This window comes from Antennarius striatus, chromosome 3, assembly GCF_040054535.1.
Source record: "Antennarius striatus isolate MH-2024 chromosome 3, ASM4005453v1, whole genome shotgun sequence".
NCBI lineage: Eukaryota > Metazoa > Chordata > Actinopteri > Lophiiformes > Antennariidae > Antennarius > Antennarius striatus.
Window position 1 is genome coordinate 1,823,551 of NC_090778.1, and position 21,184 is coordinate 1,844,734.

Consider the following 21,184-nt stretch of genomic DNA (forward strand, 5'->3'; position numbering starts at 1 on the left):
GATGTCAACAAGATGATGGATTTGGGAGGGACTATAGTTAGTCCTCTGTTATGTTGAGACATGTTCAAAGAATTATTCCATGTTATTGATGATGTAACAGCGTCATATCCATTCTAGTGTTCTAGCAGTGTGTAATCAAGTATCCAGATGTTAGATGTTTGGTTTCAAAGCATCAGGGTTGACTACCATCCCCCCAGGCTGACACGTGACACAACGTGCACCAATCAAACACATCCTACAAAAACGTCCAGACCTTTCATTTACATGAAAAAAAGGCCTTAAATGGAACCTTCTGGTAAATGTATGTGGTGGTAAATTTATTGTGTGGTTTTTGCTAAATCAGGATTTTATTTTTTTATACATTGCGTTTTCTGGGGAAAATTATATCAAACTTATGACTTTAAAAATCTCAAATACTGAACATAAAAATGTATTAAATAGGACACACTTGGCTTTAAAGGGATAAATGATGTTTTAATTGATGTGACATATCGGTCGTTAGCCAGGCTAAAGCGTTAGAGGTGGGGTGTATCCCCTGCTCCATTCCACATACAGCTGGTCAGGCATCCAGTTGCCCTCTGGACACCTGTGGCCATGACAGGTCTGACACTTTACATTACAGCATGCATTATGAGGATAAACACGCTGAATTCAAGTCCACCTGCAACATGTCACTGCTTCATTACGTGATTCTCGACAGTCCAGTGCGATTCACAGGAACTTACTTCCTGCTTCATCCATTGCAGCCAATTCTTTGTTAAACACTCCTTCAAACACTTTCAGGTGATTTCCTGCGTTAACTGGTTTGGGTGGCAGACAACTTCCTGTTCAAAATGTCCCATAATGCCCTCCTGTACTGTGAGAACCCATGAGAGAACCCAGAACACCGTCTAGTAGAGAACTCTGTGATGTCACATGTTGGCTTTCTATCTGTTAAGCTCTTTGAAATATCTCCAGCTGCGATTAAGTGCTATATAAATAAAAGCTGATTGATTAATTTTATTTTTGTATTCATAAGATGATTATTATTTTCTGAAGCATGATGTATTTTGTATTTGTGAAATAACATCTTACATTTGGAATATGCAGAGTTTGCCCGTCTTATAGATAAACGTGTTTCATGCAGGTTTTGGTTGGAAACCAGTCCCATACATTTCTTCTCCGGGGAAGTGTCCCGTTACTGAAACAAGTCCTATGCAGGAATGCAGCTCTGCCCCCCCCCCCTCTTTTATTTTTTCACTTTTAATCATTTCCCTCCATCACTTGCACGGCCTTTTCTTGACTCGCTCTGTGATGGTCCACTTCACTTTGCACATAAACAATGCCCCCAGTCCCTTCTGCACCTTCATACTTGTGTCTGCCTGAGCTGCTGCCCCCCCTCCCTCTGCCTTATCTCCAAGTCATATCAGACCTTTTAACAGTAATTAGTCGAGGGACTTCAGCACAGCGAGCTATTTCCCTCATTCATCCCCATCTCTGGGAGAAAGACAGGTAAGACTGTGCCTGTGGACGCCTGCTGTGACAATGACACTCATCATACTCATCCAAACAGAGGCCCGACTCAGCAGAGAAAAACCTTTTTGTTCGAAGGAACAGAAAGGAATAAAACCAGATGAACATTTCTTGCACGTGCATGCTGTTCAGATCAATGCAACCATGACAAAAATGTTATTTGGCGAGATTGTAGCCCTGCCCAAACGCTGCACTTTACCTCGTTACCTCATGTTCAACACAGTGGTGTATCCTGAGGACTATCAGCCCCCAATGATGGATCAGTGTTGTTTGAAAGCCTCCCACCTCTAATTGCCCCTGCGATGCTTATCAACGCTGCCAATCCCAACTAGAGCGGAAAGACGGTGCGATTTTCCCATTACAGTGGTAGCAGAGAACGGAACGGAGACGGGGGAGTCCGGAGTCTCCAGAGACTCGTACAGATGGCTTCATCTCCCAGCTCAAAAACACAGACAGGAGGGATGGGGGCGAGAAACGCACACTCAATCTGACAAGCACTTGTGATGTCCTTGTTCACAGATACGCATGGTCACGCGCACAAGGCGGAGACACGACTCGAGCGCGCCGACAAAACACAATCAATTAGCTTTTAACCCTTTCTGCAGCCGATTTTGCCTCCAAGGCCGCGGTCACACGGCGCCGCGACGGATGATTCGTTTCAATAAGGATTCAGACACGCCCTAAGCGTGTTGACCTCACGCCACAGCCGTGAGATAACGCCCCTCAGTGTTCTCTGATCGCCCTCAAACAGCACAGATGCTCAGCAGACGTGTGTGTGTTTAGATCTCCTCTCCCACGCTGGAGATATACATTACATGGGAAGGAGGAACTACTTTTCTTGCAGCACCACTCTGCTCGGATGGTGATGACAGCAAACGTTCTGATAGCATCAGAGACCCGGACTCAAGCTGAGCTTTAGCTGCCATCCCAGCTGGGAGAGATCAATCTGTTTACCTGCTCTCCTGAAGGAATATTTAGTGTGTGTACAGTTCACCACTGGAGTCACAAATTACACCATGAATGTGTTGTTGTGTTATGTTGAGTTTGGGGGAGTGGGGGCCGCAGTAGAACTCTCCTTTCATTATCCATCCAGACATCTTGAAGTGTCTGCCGTCTGGCTCCACCAGGCTTATCAGCTCCTCATTGGCTTACACAATTACACACAAAATTACACACACACACACACACACACACACACACACACACACACACACACACACACACACACACATATATACGCTGAAAACTCTGCTTGTGTGCACACATATTCTGTCCACACATGCAAAGAAGAAGTTACAGCAGTAGCAGCTCCAGGTACCAGCTGAATCTGTGACGACAGGCTTACAGACAGCTAAAATCACTTCAGTCCATTCCAGCCTCATCAAAAAGCACCAAACCCCCTAAATTGTAAAAAACAACAACATTTTTTATTGACCAATAGAAACACAGACTTTACCTGTGTGTAATTAATTATGTATAAGTTACGTAAACAATGATAAAGAATGGAAAGAAACGCAAAAGTCAGGAGAACACACGAGCTACGTCTGAGCTCCACCAACGAGAACGAGATCCGGTCTCACTGATGTCGTATCCATCCGCCAACACGGGGTAAAGAACGAGATCCGGTCTCACTGATGTCGTATCCATCCGCCAACACGGGGTAAAGAACGAGATCCCGTCTCACTGATGTCGTATCCATCCGCCAACACGTGGTAAAGAACGAGATCCGGTCTCACTGATGTATCCATCCGCCAACATGGGGTAAAGAAAGAGATCTGGTCTCACTGATGTATCCATCCGCCACACCTCCAAACTCCGGACAGAGGGACAGTCTAGATACCACTAGATGGTCTGGTGAACCACTAGATGGTCTGGTGAACCACTAGATGGTCTGGTGAACCACTAGATGGTCTGGTGAACCACTAGATGGTCTGGTGAACCACTAGATGGTCTGGTGAACCACTAGATGGTCTGGTGAACCACTAGATGGTCTGGTGAACCACTAGATGGTCTGGTGAACCACTAGATGGTCTGGTGAACCACTAGATGGTCTGGTGAACCACTATGTGGTCTGGTGAACCACTTTTGTGTTCCTTGTCTTTCTGGCTTCCCATCATCTGCTTCCATTGTGGTGGCTGGGCAGGTGTGTGGGTGCTGATAAGAAGCGTGGGCGCCCCGTGGTTCAGGGGGTGACGCCACGCTGAGTGAGCTGTGCCCCCGGCTCAGTGCTGGCATTTCCAACTGGTGGGGGTTGGAGTGAAGAGGTGACAAACGCTGCTGCTTATCAAGCCGGGCACTGAGGACCAGGCACCCAGCAGAGCCACGGGGGCTTGAACCCAGAACCTGTTGTGGAGCAGCACGGCCCCACTCCTGTCAGGAAAACCCCCATCACAACTCTCAGGCAGAGACTGAACGCACCCCTCCCCGGCTGAATCAAGGCGACACACCTCTCGCTCATATCTCTGTCGGAAATGCCAAGCTTTGTGCGCACACACACACACACACACACACACACACACACACACACACACACACACACACACACGTTCAGGCCACATGCTGACATTTCAGCTGCTTCTCCTCTGACCATCCAGTTCTGCTCAAACCATCTCAGAGTTCTAGGGGGGGCTGCTTGGTGGTGGGTGGTGTCTAACCACAGATGAATTACCCACATCTTTACCGGAGCGGTGTCCACTTCTGTCTCGCTTACGGTACGTGTTGATCGGGACTTGAACAGGATTATCAATCGAACTGTAACTTTAGAAAATACATTTAAGACTCAAACCCAATGAGTGGACAGGCCTCAGGGGGCCGAGGGGGTCCAGGACCGCAGCATCCTGCCACGAGCAGGAGGGTACCCCGAAAATAGTACCTGACAAGTGCATAGCTGTGACCTTTCAGGGTAGGTCAAAGTGCATTAGCTTTGATCTATGGTCTTACTCAGACTGTCCTTCACAGGAAATTTGAAATTTGACCTTGACCTAGTTTTCTAGGTGAAAGACCCCACCCCCACCTCCTCCATAGGCCTGAATGGGAGGGAGAGCGTGTACATACGTATCATGTACTTCACGTGTGGAGCTGTCTGTGTGACTGTAACTGCCTGAGAATCAACACGACCCCCCCACCCCCCCAGAAGACACCAGCCTGTCTTTGTGTGAGAGCTGCAGAGCGACAGGCAGCACTGTGTCATCTGCTCCTCATTAAAGGGCGCTAATGAACGCACGTGTGTTCCACCTGGTTCACCGGAATGGGGGGTTGACGAGCCCCCTCCCACCCCCCCACAGTGAAAACTGTCTCCAGACGAACAGGGAGCTCGTTCCCCCGACGCTCATCTGACAACGGCGAGGAGCTTCCCCCTCTAATGATGAAGGTGAGGCTCAGGTGAGGCCCCGCCCAGAGAGACCGTGAGGAGTGTTCCTCCGACAGGAAGTAGCCATGGAAACGACCTGTCCATCATCCGTCCATCATCCGTCATCCGTCCATCCATCCGCATCAGAGCAAACTGTCCACCGAGTCAGATCTGCTTCGTCATGTTAACATGACACGTGAAATCTGAATCCGTGACGTGTTCATGTTACGTTTTAGACTGTTAGCATTAGCTTGTTAGCATTAGACTGTTAGCATGAGGCTAAATCCTGTGTTGAGGCACTGAGGCCTCACCAGGACATCTTCATCTTCACCGTCGTGGCCGGTACAGAAAATTAATGTTTCACAGATTTATAAGTTTGTATTAAATACGAACGTTCAGCTGTTTGGAATCACCAGTTTTCTTTTTGGGTGATCATCGACCTCAAAAAAAAACCTTTTTACCTTTTTTTATATAAACCCCATTTTTTCCCGTCCCTCAAGAGATTGTGCTTCTTTCCGCGCCACAGTTGTAAATAAGAATGTTTGCTGTTAACCTGTTTCACCTGGTTACTAAAGGTTAAATAAAGACTTACTGATCACCCCTTTTATTCTGGCCTTCCTAAAGCTGAAGGATCTGTTTAAACGAGTCCTGCCTTTATTATTTTCTCTTTTTCCTCCATAATTCACAAACAGCTTCCAGTACAGCAGTAAATACACTGTAGGGTCGGGTGAGCCGATCCCCTCAGGGCTGGGGGGGCAGAACAGGTGCCCTCCTGAGGTGCTGTCATTGTTTCAGCTCCATAGACGCCCTTAATAATGTCAATTTATCTCTTTAACTAAACTTCATTATAATCTCTTTATTTGCATACCACACAGTTTGTTAAGCATATTCTAAGTCTATATAGAAACAGATATTTTCTCAGGAGGGTGTGTGTGTGTGTGTGTGTGTGTGTGTGTGTGTGTGTGTGTGTGTGTGTGTGTGTGTGTGTGTGTGTGTGTGTCCGGCGGTGAGCGTTGTGGGGACGTCAGCCCGACGCTCGCTCCTCGTTTCCTGGGGCTGGCAGCGAGAGCTCGTGAGTGCTCGTTAATTTAATATGCAAATCAGTCTCTCGTCAATCTGACTGCATTTTTAATGAAAAAGCTCTTGCTTCCACGGGGCGGGGCCGGGGGGGGGGGGCAGGCAAAAGAGGCCAGGGGCAGCGAGAGGGGAGGCTGGGCTAAAGGTACAGGGTATTTATTAGCGCCAGATGGCTGGAGTTAACATACATGTTTGCGTGTTGCAGCCTGAACACGTGTAACACACGGAGGCGATGCTGCTGTCAGCTCCGCTCCGGCCTCCTGTCCACGTCAGAGCCTCAAAACACAACCTGAGGGAATGACAGGCGAACACACACACACACACACACACACACACACACACACACACACACACACACACACACACACACACACACACACACACACACACACACACACACACACACACACCATCATTTAGAAACAGATATTTTCTCAGGAGCGTGTGTGTGTGTGTGTGTGTGTGTGTGTGTGTGTGTGCGTCCGGTGGTGAGCTTTGTGGGGACCTCAGCCCGATGCTGACGAAACTAAGGTGAGCCTGTTGTCGGGGGGCGGGGGCTGGGCGGGAGGTGGTGTTAAGTCAAGCAGGAACCCTCCATGTTGCTAATTTATTTACAGATTTAATTAGATGGTACAGCCCTCCCAGACAGGAGAAGAGAGGAGAGATGTTGCCAGCGTTGCAGCGCTTTAATTATGGGAGCGGGCTCCTGATCCCTGCGCTCTGCTGTCTGGGGAGCCAGTTAATTAAAATCCTCATTATTTTACTTTTAATTAGTTCCCCCCTCTTTTGTTTCCTTTCACCATATGGCCGTGTTCCGTGGTCAAATTAACGTAATTGAGCTAATTAAGCCGATCACTTTAATTATTCAAAGTGTTCCGATTGGCCAGGAGAACTTTTCTCCCCCCCTCCCCCCTCCATGACATTCCTGCGTGAGGCTCGGAGTTGTGAAGCTCTTTGTCGTCACACTTCTCCCGCTAATGGGGGGGTGAGTTATGGCTGCGACGCGCCTCACTTCCTGTGTGTTCCAGCGTCGTCTCGTGTTTCACTCCCACACGACGAGACGCCGCCGAGAGGACACGCTAAACACGCTCGGGTCCACACAAGTTGCATGCTGGTAAATGTTGCAGCTACTACTCAACTAGACTAGTCAGCTGGTGCTCAGGGATTGGAACTACACCGCAAACACGTCTGACGAAGACTTCATGCACCGCCCAACAGACCTTTGGGTTCCTTTCTTGGGTTTTTAATGGTGACAAGCAGTCGGCAGCTTTCACGCTAACGGTTTCACACCTACATCCCTTAAACACGCATCACTTCTCTCCATGTTTGTAGTTCTGGACTGGAGACGCTGATGAAAACATCCTCAGTAAAACAAATGGTCACATGAATAACAGACAGTTCACACAGAGGCAGAAGTAACAACCACACCTCACCGATGGACACTAAAGCCATAAAACCATTTCAGTGTCAAAAAATATATTCATCAAATAAATATCTACAAGATTCACCCTTATATCTGATTGATTCTGCAGCATTCACACTATTTATGGTACCCACTATGATCCTGTCCTTTAAAAAGATGTTCAGATCATGACTAACGACAGGTCAGCGGGTCACTTTATACTCCTTAATGCGGAGTCAATACCGAGTCAATGCAATTTAGCATCTTGAGCGGCATTGAAAGAGTAAAAATGTGCTCATTTGAAGTTGTGCTGTCGGACTTTACAGTTTCAAAAAGTATTCGAGTACACTGTTGTTCTTTAAATGATCTCGTGGCTCGGTTGTTATTATAAATAAAGAACTGGTTCTAAACTGACTTACCTGCTTAAATAAATTATATAATTAATTAATGAATTATAAATGATAAAATAAGACTAGACTAGCATGAATTGTTAAAGAGAAATCTCATACTTTAATGTATAAACTCATCATTACTGAATGTATAATCCACTACTGTATAACAACCAACCAGAAAATTGACTCTACTTACATGTTTGAATCACTTCCAACTATTTCTTTGGTTTTACGGTGACGGCTGACGTGGAGCTGGAACCAACACGTCACCTGACCAGAATGGACGCGGCCATCTTGGATCTATTTCACTGTAAGGAGCCTTCATCTGTCCTCTTCATCATGAGTACGTACAAATATCTTGGCATCATCTTGTGTTTTCACACAGTGAGAGGTGGAGGAGCTCAGGCAATTACACTCATCTGCACGTGTTAATATGATTAATTAGCAGGAATAAACACTTTCCTGTGACACGGACGTCATGGTGAGCCACACACCTGCAAAGGCTCCGATAAAAGACAACGCCTCGTGGCAAAAAGCCTTTTCATGAGACCTGCTAATTGGCATCTGAAAATGTTCGGGCTAATTAGGAGAAAGCAGATGAGGTTTGATTAGTTTGGATGCGGAGTGTAACTCGTGGTGTGGTGGGACTCGGGAATGTGCCGAGGTTTTTATTTCTCCACCAACACCACAGAGATAATTGTAATTGTGATGATTTGCATAAGCTAATGAATTTGCATGACGCTATTTGATCAGACGTGTAATAAATGATTGATGCCGCATCAGCACCCGCCACCACAAGTGGGACTTTTTTTTGAAGAAGCTAAGCGCATTAAGGTGTGAGTTTGATGCCGAAGGTGTGAAAGTGGGGCAGATACGATCATCTGCCCTGATAACGGCGTGCATCGTTGTTACCTCAAAGCGGTGATGTGTTGTAACTGTCAGTGTTTGTGCGTTCGTCTCGTTAGTTAGTTCGCCAAATATCTGCACAACCGCTGCAGATAGAAAGACCAAACAAAAAGCACATTACTAGGAAAGCAAAGGGGATGAAAATGAGATGATGACCTTGACAAAACTAGGTCAAGGTCAAGTGTCAACTTTTGTACTCATCGCGTGATACCGTACGTGCAATTCTATTGGCTAAGTGCGCTACGTTCCATGAGTCTCGGACTTCCGTGAGACACAAAAGTGCTTTAAACAGTCTATCAGAGCGTTTTAAAGGTGATACAGATAGAAGGTGGTTTAATATCAGTATGGGGGGGTTTAGAAACGTTTACAATTACCGTAAATAATAAGATAAATAGGTTGTACCGATATCGTGGAATTCGTTAATCGTGTGTGGTTCCTGGAAAGCGTTAACCGAGAGGAACGATGGCGCACTTTTATACCTTTTTAGGTCCACATCTCTGAAACCTGATGAGAAATGATCACAAAACAACAACAACAGCAACATTTCCAGGAAGCCAGAGGCACAAAAGTGTGTAGGTCAGGGTAGAATGTTGAATTCAGGTGTGTCGCGGACAGTCTCTGACTACCTTGTTGATGGAAGTCATAGGTTTGATTCGCATGTTTGATTTGGCACAAGTTTAACGCCGGATGCCCTTCCTGAGGCAACTGTCTTGTTGGAATCGCACTAATTCTCTCTCCCATCTGCCGACGGTACGCTGAGAAGTTTTTAAATAGCATTAAAAGGGAGAATTGAGGAAGAATTAGACGCGGCTCAGGAGAGAGTCTGAGAACAAAGAGCCGTGACGGCAGACGAACCGGGCGGCGCGGGAGCGTTAATTGGAACATGGTAAATAGTAAATACATCAGATTGCTCCAAATGCCCTGGATGTAAAGGGGGCCGCTCCCCGTTAATTAGCCTGCCTTCAGATTAGACTTTATTAGCGGCAGGCAGGCAGCCACTGAGCCAGTCAGCAACGGGATATGCCCTGACTTCAGACTCCCAGGGGCTCCAGCAGCACAGATACAGGGCTCATGTTTAATTGCTTCGGTAAACGGCTAATACCCCTCCTCTGGGTAATCAAGGCATGTTTTCACCACCCAGGGTAGAGGAGAGTGAGCGAGGCGGTCCCAATCACACTAGGTTCCAACACCAACGCCAACTTCACTTCGTGACGCCTTACGAGAAAATTATTTTAATACGATTTTTGTTTTGCAACTTTTTTTTTTTTCAGCACACTGAACAACCATCTGAAAAAAGAAATAAAAAAAGAAGTAAACCTTCCCCGGGTCAGTTCAGTTCTCTGTGCAGGACATCTGAAAAGGGATCCTAGGTGACATCAACGCGGTTTGATTTCCTTGAGAGTCCAGATTAACATGTACAAGAGAGAGGAGTCATTCAGCATCGACACCCCGGAGGAATAAGATCACACGGCAAAAAGGAAATTCTACAGAAGTCCGTCAAAGTTTCAGTGAAGCGTCTTCCAGCTGGCGCTCCGTCCAGAGTCCAGCCCTCTGCTGGTGTACCGACAGTCTGCATGATGCACATTAAACACAACACTAACAGGACTTTGTACTGAATCTAGTCTGACAGAGAAGATGCATCGTGTCCTCTTGGAGGAAGGAAGGAAGGAAGGATGGGCGGGGCATGTATCCACGACAACAGCAACACAACGGGAGGAGAGCGGCGCTTCGGAAAGAAGAGACGCCGTTGGAAACAGGCGATCTCTTAGCAAACCTGTGGACGAGAGGAGAGGAAGAGTCGGACCAGCAGCACCAGAGAGACCCGGAATGGATGGACGACAGACGTTAAATAGATTCATATGTGGTCACACGACCCCCCCCGTTGGTTCGTTCACCTTCTGGTCGGTCAGGACGGAGCTGCTCTGAAGTGGAGGCAGGTGGCTGTTGAGCAAGGCAGCGCCGGGTCGGTCGTGCTCGCAGAAGATCGTTCCGTTGATGTAGTGGAAACGATCGCCGGGCATCAGTCGGTTTCTACAGGTGGCACAACTGAAGCACTGGGGACACGGCAAAAAGAGTCACACACTGATCGCAATCTGTGACGCTAAACACACACACACACACACACACACATTGCAGGAACAAATAGTAAATAAGTTATTAAAAAACTTGTTAAAACGTCTCATACATGTTTGTGTGAATCCTCGCTTGTCTCAGTCAGAAAGACACAACAGGTCGTCCTCAACTTATGAACATTCAGAGATACGAACGTGTGCCGCCACATCCGACAATTGTCCTGCAGTTCCACTTTCTACCACAACCCCCGCTGAGCAGCACCGCTGCGCTCCAGCAGCTCCAACACGCACTTCCTTCAAAATGTGTTCTTCTTCTCCTCAAGGATTAAATTATCAGGATTAAAGTTTACTGTAAACTAATCTGGATATGAACAATCACGTGAATCACGAGTGACGCTTAACTGTAGATATTGGAAATATATATGTACGGATTTTAATATGATATCATGATTTTATTCTGATTTATTGTACAGTAACGTGAGTTTTAGATTTAGAGTCCAGTATTTGTGGACAACAGATGTCAAGTTGAGTGAAATGATGTAAACCAGATTTTTATTTTTCCAAGTATTTCATAACCTCAAATTATGGATCGATATTTAATAAATAACAACTTACGAGGAATTCAACTTACAAACAACCTCTGGGAAATGGTTGTGTTCGTAAGTTGAGGACTACCTAGATTAAGTACATTCACATCATCCTCTCATCTCTCCACAACAAACCCCCCCGTTCCTACCCAACAAGTGGGCGTGGTAGCGAGGTGACACTCGGTCCTCACCTTGAGGTGGTAGACGCTCCCCTGTGCCCTCATCACCATCTCATTGGCTGGGATGGACTGACCACAGGCGCTGCAGGCGCCGCTGTGCCCGAAGAGCCTGCACACATCAGCAGAGAGCTCACACTGAGTTCTCCAGGTGAGCCTCCCCTCCCCGCCCCGCCCCTCACCTGATGTAGTCGCTGCGACACAGGATCATGCCCCCTTTGCTGTAGCAGCTGGTGCCGATGTCCCCCAGCTGGGCTTGACAGCAAGAGCACTTGAGGCAGTGGTTGTGCCAGTAGCGCTCCATGGAGAACAGCAGGAAGCGGTCGGAGATCTTCCCGCCGCATCCGGCACACGACCTGGGGGCCGGGGGGACGCCCGGGGTCTGGCTGTTCACCATGTTGGTCCGGGACGCTCCTGAACACAAATCAATCCAACAACTGAGACAGGAGCAACTAAACCCAGATCAGGTTGAGACTGAAGTCTCTCAGATTGTACGGTTTAAACCAGCGGCCCCCTTTGTGTCCAGGGAGCGGTTCCCCTCAGACAACATGTAACAGAGCGTCTTGGTCTGCTGGATAACCGTTAACACTCCAGGACAGCTGGAGTCTGATCCTAAATCAGTGGTTTGATGTCAAAGGTCGACATCAGACAATAAACAACCTTTATCCATCAATAGATGAACAACACCTGTCAGCGAGGGGACGGCCCTGATCAGGTTTATGTAAATATAGAGACCTACAATCAGTTCATTCACCGTAGGACAAATACTGATCATCAATCAAGGGTCAACAATCAATCAATAATAATCATTACAGTAATGAATCAGTGGTGGGGGGCCTCTGATCTGGGGGTAACGGAGACAATGACACCTGAAGTGTGTTCAGACGTCCGGTCGACTCGTTCGGTTTTCTTTAGTCTCTGCAGAAAATCCACTTCAGAGACAGGAGGAGGGGATGGAAGCAGGGATCAAGATTCTGTTGGGGTCTCAGGATAATCTGCCCTGACTCTAATCCAGAACACTGGGGCAGTTGTGGGCGCTTCATTTAGGGGTAACTGCTGGTAACCTGTCACGTGACCCTGACCTGTCAAGAGGCACAGGCGCACGCATTCACCTGTGTGTCCTTCACAGACGCCACTTTTCAAAATAAAACATCTTTAGACTCTGAAATAAGTAAAACGGATGTACAGTAATCTACAGGAGTTTTGGCCCCCGGGGGTTGGGGGCCACTGGTTTAGAGCACAGGCGGTGTGAAATACAGTAGTTCAGTAAGTCTCACAGGAATGAGGACGAGGCTTTTATTTTCACCTGAAACATTCAGATTTGGATCAAGCTGATAATCATACAAATCCTTTGCACTGAGGGGCAGGAATAAAGATTTTAAAGTATGTCACATCAAATCTATACAACACAGAAATAAAAGAATGAGGACATTACATCTATCAGAGGCTCTCTGTAGTCCTACGACCCAATACTTCACTCGTGTAATCGATTCACAAACAATTAAAACCCCTGATTTGGAGAGAGGAACAGACAAGTACAGCATTTTGTCCAACTCTCTGTCCGCGGCTCCGCGCATGATTTTCGCGGGGGGAGAGAGCCGTTACCTGGGGGAGCTGAAGGTTTCTTCCCGCGCTAAACTTCCAGACGCTGATTTTCACCACAGGTCGGAGCGGAGGAGACGGACTCAGACCCGACGCGATCCGGAGCGCATCGGTCCGCAGGAAGACGCAGCAGCATGGAGTCCAGGACGGGGATAGTTGAGAGAACGCTCCCCCCCCCACCCCCCAGCATCCAGCTCCCAGAAGTCAGTCCACGGAGAGACGCGGGGCGGACATGACGCAGCAGCTGTCAGTCTGCGGACATGTCTCCATCTGTCCTCCTCTTTACGATGATGTTCATCCAATTACGCAAGACGCGATTTAAGTCACCGAGAGCAGCGCGCAGCCGACAGCAAGCCTTCAGCAGCCAATAGGAGAGCAGGGGGCGTGTCCCCAGGCCACATGATTGATGAGTTTATAGTCGCTTATTAATATGCACCTTCACACCTTCAGGTCCCCACAAGACCCCGCGACACACCGACGGCTCCAGAAACACACACGCTGGTTGGAGACATGTTTAACAAATCCATTCATTATTCCCGCATCAATAAAACATCTTGATGCAAATAAATTGATAATAAACAGATTATTTTAAATAGAATATATAGATAATACATAATGTGTGTAATATGTGTATGTTTGTTGTGCATACATAAAAATTGTGTTTTTGATGACACTTATTCCACAAATTAAACACCAATACTTCATACAAGAAAGTTTGTAATGAGTGACAGTGTGTGCCTGTGATTTTTTATTTCTTTCTGCTGTTGAGATGTGAATCAAACCCATGACCTTCCTTTCCTCTTGTCCAGTTTGGTGTCGCCACGGCGTCTCATCCTTTTCCTATTTTAGATGAACGCTTATATTTGTTTTGTTAACCCCTAAAATGACTTGATTTGCAGACTGTTGTCCATTAATGAAGGGATTTTACTCCATGACCCACCACAAATTTTACTTTTGGGGTTTTATTTGAGAAACTATTATGTCACAGTTTGTGAAGTACACAATAAATAAATAATGTTAAAGGACTCTCAGGATTAAAAAACCACTGCAGGAGTCAGTGTGTCGAGCGGTCACCCTGCTGTAGTTCCACCGGACGTCCAGTAGAGGGAAGCATTTTATTACTCTGTGAGGACCACACACTCACAGAAAGGTTCGATTCCTTTCTGTGAGTGTGTGTTCTGTCTGGGTTCTCCTGCTCCCTCTAAAAACAAGTCATTCAGGTGAATCGATCGCTTCAAATGGTCTGTTTGTCTTTCGTGTGGCCCTGTGATGTGCTGGCAACGTGTCCAGGGTGTCCCCCACCTCTCACCCATGGACAGCTTAATGGGATAGGCTCCAGAAAAGCATGATTTTTAAATATTTCATAATGAATTCCAGCCTCTGATTCTACTAAAAGCATTAAATTTAGTGAAACAAACAGTCTTAAGTTAAATGCATTTGCATGAACACACAAAACCTCTTTAACACATTAGCCAAGAATACATTTTATAGCTAAATGCATTTTTTAATTTGGATTAAATGGAGTTTACAGACAAATATATTTATATATTTGAATAATATATAATGCAATGTCATCTGTCAAAATAAATCATTATACGTACACACAATAAAAATAAAATGACACCCCGAAAATGAGGCGATCCCTAGAATCTACCACTCCACAACCGAGAGTGAAGTCTATGTTTTCACCTCTGCTCTGTAGACACATAGAAGCACAGTCTCTGGAGAAAGTTTGTCATTTTTCATGCACAGCAATCCGTTTTCTCCCACACACACCCACACCGTCACACACACGTCATGAATTCCATAACCACTAAATTCTGTCAACCTCCTCATGTGAGACCAGTATTGTCATTACAGTATTTTCTACACTACAAGGCGCACCTTCAATCAGGGACCCGTTTAAAAAAATATTCACAGATAAAGCGCACGGGATTGAGGTTACAGCTGAGAGTTGAGAACTCATCTGAGAACTCACTGAATGGTCTATTTAGAACAGTTCTCATATACAGTCAGTCAGTCATCTTCAGATGACCACCGCTGTATCCGCCGCAGCGGGTCACGGGGAGCCGGAGCCTATCTCCGCGGCATAGGGCGTGAGGCGGGGGACACTCCGGGCACGACGCCAGTGCACCGCGGAGCCACCATATACAGTGGTACCTCTACTTATGACATTAATTGGTTCTGGAAGAAATTTCGTAAGTAGAGACGCGTTTTCCATGCAAATGTCCTAATCCGTTCCAAGCCCCCCAAAATTCAGACATAAATGTTTTATAAAGCATAAAAATGCATCAAAACATGTAACAAATACATGTTACGATTAGATTATTACACAATAAATGAGAGTTGTGCATAACGTAAAAAAACAAAGAATAAACATGATGGTCATTTACCTTTTAACTGCTGTCCTCATTGTTTTTTGCCCTCTGTGGTTCATGCCCTCTTGCCCCACAATGAACAACAGAGTGAATTCCAGTCCTCCTTCTGAACTTCTCCAACCACCCACGCGACGCCTTAAACTCCTTAAACTTCCTTTTGTTTTAATAACGTGGTGATTGTAGATGCATTACGGCCATATTCTTTGGTGAGATCAACCAAACTCATCCCTTTTTCAGGCTTTTCTATCATCTCTTGCTTTGTTTGTACGGACAAAAAAACTCTTTTCTTCATCTTTTCTTTTCCTCTTTTCTCCGTCACTTTCTTGGGGTCCATAGTGAATACTCTAAAAGTTAATATATTTACATAAAACTATCAGAACACCTCATGGGTCGAGGGCCGAATGACGAGGACGCTGCATAGACACCTATCTAGCTCCACACAGAGGTCCCTCTGAGCCAATGGGATGCCAGGATGCTAGGTAATAGCCAATGGCAGAGCAGCTATGAGAGTGTTGCTTTCAGGAACCTGTGGGAAATGGGAGTCTCAGCCCATACTGTATTTTTACCTTTCGTAACTCGAAAATTTCTTTCGTAACTAGAGGTAATATTTTCTTGCTGAGGCGTTTCGTAAGTAGAAAATTTCGTATGAAGAGACGTTTGTAAGTAGAGGAACCACTGTATAAGGAGCACTGTTGGTTTTTGAGAATATTAAAGGCTTTTAGGTGCGCCTTATGTTACGGAAAATACTGTAGTTACCACGAACACACCGTCTGAACAACCTTCCCATCATCCTTTGAGGGAACAACGTTACCAATAAATAAAGACGTTTTAAACACACCTCCACTGTGCACACACTGATGTCATCATATCAGGAGGTTAAAGTGCAAGCAAGTCAGAGTCTTCATCTGGGGGGGTCGGCCTCAGTGGCTAAAGGTGTGGATGTCGTTGTGGAGGCTGACCGAGGGCCCGGGGGGGCCGCCGAGCGTGAGGCAGCCCCCCCGGCAGCTGCAGCGCTGGATCCACATCACGTCCCTGGAGAAGCGCTCCCCGTTGGGGCAGAGGAAGCGGAGCCTCACGGTGCGAGAGAGGGATGGGACGCAGCAGCGGCCGTCGGTGCACGTTCCACACGCACGAGGGCGATAGCGCTGCACCGTCCAGCATCCGGCAAAGGCCATTCTGATTGGCTCCAGCGGTCGGATGGTTCGCTGACACTTCTTCCCCTTCTGGACGATGAAAACAGAGACGGTATTAAAATGACATCATAAAGCTCCTATGAAATATTCATTTAGAGATAATTCAGTATTTACTGACCACCTGGACCAGAGCGTTTATTTATTCATTCATTTCATTTGTTTGAGGCAGGATTATACCGACATGTACCTAACCTATATATATAATTATATTTATATATATATATATATACATACTGTATATACATATATAATATAAATAAATATATAATAAAATATAATGTATATATATAATAATTTTATATATATATATATATATATATATATATATATATATATATATATATATATATATATATATATATATTCCATGGTCTGTGAACAGATCAGTACTTTTTAACATTTCTAAATGCCTCAAATAAACAGTAAACATGATAACTGACAGATTTCTATGTGACTGTACACACTGCACACATAATTATTGGGTATCTGACTATCTTGGTCTTATCATCATTTTCCAGCTCCCAGTTATATAATCATGAATACTAATTGGATTTAAATGTGATCAGGTGTAGTTATCAGGTGTATTCATGAAATGAGGAAAGGTAAAGCCTGAAGTCATCAACACCCGACGTCGAGGTCTGAATAATTATTAGGTAGTTTCTTTTTATCAGAACTTAAATGAAGAGTTCCTCAGTTTGTGATCAAGTCGCCTGATGTTCCACAAATGTTTTCACCTTGTTCGGAACAGGAAGCGTCTGCTCACACAGTCGGATCTGACACAGCCTGGTTTCTCTGACCAGGCGACATTCTGGATTGTTGTTGGTGACCCGACTGGAAATGCCCATCCCACAGCTGGTGGAGCACTCGGTCCACTCTGTGGTCTGTGGGAAACAGCTGGGTTCCAGCAACATCTCAGGCATGGGGAATGACATCATCTCTGTGGGGCAGCCAAGAAACAAGTTAAGACCCAACTTTCAATACTTTTACGGCGGTGTGATGTAAAAAGAACACAAAACAGATCCATATGTTCATGGCCTCAGCTTGAAATCATGATATGTAATGTTATTCTGCCTCAAAGCTGGGCATGAAGATGTGAGAGGTCTCTGGTTTGGTTTCTTCTGCGTGACTCGAGCCTCAAAAATAATGTTCAGGCTAGCCTGGTTAGAGACATTAAATCTGGAACATGTATGTTCCTTGGATGATTGTAAACCCTGAACCGAGAACCCGTGATGAGCGTCATGAGAAGCGGTGTTGGGACGCGGCGTGAGGTCTACCTCTGAACACTTCCTCTCTGGCGGCGGCGGGGGGTCGCGGTTGCAGCTGGTCCTGCAGCAGAGCGCTGATGTGGTTGGGGAGGGGCTGGACGTCCGGCGAGGCGGTGTGTGTGGGCTCCTCGGGCTCCTCCCTGATGCGGTTGTCGTCATCACACACCCACTCCTCGCAGCAGGCGCCCTCGGGCCGGACCAGCCGGGGGCGGGAGCAGTGCCAGTTGGGCAGAGGCACTTGGTACGGACATAGAGGCATGCACCCCACCACCCCATCCATGCAGGTGCATTGGTGTTGGCAGCTGGGCTGGAAGTCCTCTCCGTGCTGGAACACCCGCCCCCCAAACTCACAAGGCAAACCGTGGGCCTTGGCTGTCAGTGGACAGACACCAGAGGTGTGAAGGGACAGCGGACACATCCTGGACCTGGGGTGTGGCTCCTCTTGACCTGCCTGCCACCCAGACTATCTCCCTCTGTCTTCTACCTTGTATTTCCTTTTTTACCCCAACCTGTCCAGGCAGAAGACCCCCCCCCCCTACCATTGGGGCAAGATCTGGCCCAGGTTTCTTCCCAGTGGGTAATTCTTCCTGCCCAACTGAACCCCCAAGCTTGAACTTGGGGGTTCAGTTGGTTCCCTCTCTTTCCTGACTATGTAAAGAGCCTCTGCTGTGATTCAGTCATTTATAAATAAAGTTGACTTGACTTTTGTTGAGAAGTAAAGTATTTGAGCATCTTGTCTGCCAGTTCCTACAACAGGACAGAGTCTAAAAGCCAGATTCCATGACATGTGATGAGAAGAAATGACATGGAAACCTTCAACTGAGATGTTCTCTTCTCAGATTTTTCCATTTTTGTTGCGTTATTTATCTGGTCATTCCTTACAATTGTAAAATAACTTTTACTTTTACCTACTTTTCATTTCTCCCTACTTGCACAGTATTCAAACAAGTCTCATTGTGATTTAAACCCACATTTTTTACATTTCATTTCATAGTGTGCCTCTGGTCAGCCCTGCTGCTGCCACTCACCTCGACACAGCCCCCTCTCAGGGTCCCCTCCAGCCCCCAGGTGGCAGTGTAGCCCCTTAATGTGATCACAGGGTTCGGTGGCGCTGCAGTCCTCATTGAACTGCAGAGCACAAACTTTACAGCAACCGCAGCGGTCTGCTACCCAACTGACGCCGGGAGGGCATACCGGGGGTGAGGGGGTGCAGGAGCACTCAGCCGGGCAGTCGCCCTCCACCTGAGAAGCCAGGTGGGAGGTGAGGTCAAGGTCAGGATCTGAAACAGTGGGATCTTCAAATAGGAATCAGAAGGACTCACGATCTCTGCAGCGATGCTGAACGCAAACAGAGTCGAAACGATCTGGTGCCAAGTCAAAGCGCCGCACATCGTGATGACTCGAGCCAACGCTGGTGAAACCTACACAGGTATCAGAACACATTCATCCAGATAAAACACCCACAATCCCGAGGAGAGACTTCCAGCTTCGGTTAAAAAAAAAAGAAGAAGAAAGAAGAAATGTATCCAGAGTCCGGTTGGTATGTTGATGTCAACACAGGTCAGCTCAGCCTGGCTTCGTAGAGAGGTTTCCCTGTGAGGGCCCTTTACTTATAGACACACATGCTCCCACCCCTGGAGTGACATCATCCACTCTCCCCTCAAGATGGCTGGAGTGTGTCCAGAGGGAGGAGGTGGCCGGGCCGTGACAGAGACGTGTTCAAATCTCTCTAATTGTAAACATATGAGATGGAGAAAAAATGTCAACATGACTGTAAGAGACAAACGTTCAACTAGAACCAAAGCAGTCAGAGAATGCAACATCCCACAAATACCCCGACCTACTTTCAGGGTAGGTCAGGGTAGAAAGTAGTACCTGACTGGTGCATAGACTAGTGCATATGGAGAAGGCCAGTCTAAGACCATAGATCAAAGCACTAGCTTTAATGATCTTACTGGCCTTCTCCCTCGTCTTTCTATCTTATTGCTTTCCTGAGAGTACAAAAGTTGAAATTTGACCTTGACCTAGTTTTCTCAAGGTCAAGATCGTTATCTCATCTTCATCCCCTTTGCTGCTGGACTAATGTGCTTTTTGTTTCATCTTTCTATCTGCAACGGTTGAGAAGATATTTGGTGGAGTAAGTAATGGACGAACGGAGGGGTTGTTCCTCATGCCCTGGGGGGGTCACACAGGTGATGTAGGGTCGGAGTGATGGGAAGCCCTGAGGTGGGAACTCCTTCAACGTGATGGGGGTGTGGTGCTGTGGAGAAAACCCCTGCGAACACGTCTTCCACCTGCACACGCCAACCCCCTGGTCCTCTCCGTAGCGCAGTGGACTGTGGGACGCCAAGGTCAGGACAACCTGAGTTCCCTCCTCTTTCCTATCGGGCGTCGTTCCAGGAATCACAGGCCGATCCTCAGGTTCCCATGATTGGAAGGAAAAGCTCTGCGTTTCCATTGTCATCTCAGGGGGGGCTTCTGGAGTGTTTTGTTGGAGTGCAGGAAGGTCCTCGCAGTCAGTGTTGGCTGCAAAACATGGGAAACCAAATTTACTGAAGGTCTTCCCTTCCCTCCCTCCCTCTCTCCCTCCCTCCCCCCCCTCTCCATACGGTATAGATTGAGGGGGAGCCCTAAACTCTGAAGTAGTTGGGGTTATAAGTTCATCTCATTAATGACAAAACGTTCCTCGCGGTTAACGCGCTCCAGGAACCACACGCGAATAATGAATTCCGTGATATAGCAACAAACTATTTATCTTATTATTTAGGGTAATTTAAATGTTTCTGACCCCCCCCCCCCCCATACTGATATTAAACCACCTTCTGTCTGTATTACCTTTAAAACATTCTGATAGACTGTTTAAAGCACTTTTGTGTCTCACGGAAGTCCGAGACTCACGGAACGTAGCACACTTCAGGATGCCGTCAGCCAATAGAATGCGTGCACGGTATCATGTGACTACGTACTAAAAATCCGCGATGAGGGGAAGTCACGAGGGATTACTGTACTCGTATTGCGTTGTTTTGGTTCGGACCTTCAGACATTGACTTGCAGCAGCTTCTCTGTACTGAGACCAGACATGATGGTCAAACAGCATCGCTGTGGTGATGGTGGTCAACAGGAGGCATCCAGCCAGGAACTAGAACGCAACACAGAGTAAATCTGGTCACGTGTGCTCGGATTCCCTGAAAGTGGAGACCTCAGGGGGCAACCCTACGGGGAAAACAGGTGCACCTTCATGTAGCCATGTCAGATATGTTCTAACCATCAGGT

At 46.7% G+C, this 21,184-nt stretch overlaps 2 protein-coding genes across 2 annotated transcripts; both read right to left on the bottom strand.

Moving 5' to 3' along the window:
* Positions 1–9,859: 9,859 nt before the first annotated feature.
* Positions 9,860–13,377, bottom strand: si:dkey-90l8.3 (LIM domain transcription factor LMO4-B). Its single transcript, XM_068310712.1, has 5 exons — positions 13,079–13,377; positions 11,656–11,887; positions 11,489–11,585; positions 10,534–10,692; positions 9,860–10,412 (listed from the first exon to the last, which is right to left on the bottom strand). Exons 2-5 carry the CDS (start codon positions 11,868–11,870, stop codon positions 10,404–10,406), a joined length of 480 nt encoding a protein of 159 aa, XP_068166813.1. The 5' UTR covers positions 11,871–11,887; positions 13,079–13,377; the 3' UTR covers positions 9,860–10,403.
* A 348-nt stretch (positions 13,378–13,725) lies between these two features.
* ccn1l2 (cellular communication network factor 1, like 2) lies at positions 13,726–19,476 on the bottom strand. Its single transcript, XM_068310429.1, has 5 exons — positions 19,234–19,476; positions 18,940–19,153; positions 17,921–18,283; positions 17,381–17,583; positions 13,726–16,676 (listed from the first exon to the last, which is right to left on the bottom strand). The coding sequence occupies exons 1-5, from the start codon at positions 19,300–19,302 to the stop codon at positions 16,374–16,376; spliced, it is 1,152 nt and encodes a 383-aa protein (XP_068166530.1). The 5' UTR covers positions 19,303–19,476; the 3' UTR covers positions 13,726–16,373.
* Positions 19,477–21,184: the final 1,708 nt, after the last annotated feature.

Excerpts from the sequence above, each read along its gene's own strand:
- si:dkey-90l8.3 (XM_068310712.1), bottom strand. The coding sequence starts at position 11,870 with ATGGTGAACAGCCAGACCCCGGGCGTCCCCCCGGCCCCCAGGTCGTGT. Across the intron at positions 11,586-11,655 it reads TGTCGCAGCGACTACATCAG|GCTCTTCGGGCACAGCGGCG; the intron begins GTGAGGGGCGGG and ends TGATGTGTGCAG. Across the intron at positions 10,693-11,488 it reads GGAGCGTCTACCACCTCAAG|TGCTTCAGTTGTGCCACCTG; the intron begins GTGAGGACCGAG and ends CCGTGTCCCCAG.
- ccn1l2 (XM_068310429.1), bottom strand. The coding sequence starts at position 19,302 with ATGTGCGGCGCTTTGACTTGGCACCAGATCGTTTCGACTCTGTTTGCG. Across the intron at positions 19,154-19,233 it reads TCAGCATCGCTGCAGAGATC|GTGGAGGGCGACTGCCCGGC; the intron begins GTGAGTCCTTCT and ends CTGGCTTCTCAG. Across the intron at positions 16,677-17,380 it reads CGCTTCCTGTTCCGAACAAG|AAGGGGAAGAAGTGTCAGCG; the intron begins GTGAAAACATTT and ends TTCATCGTCCAG.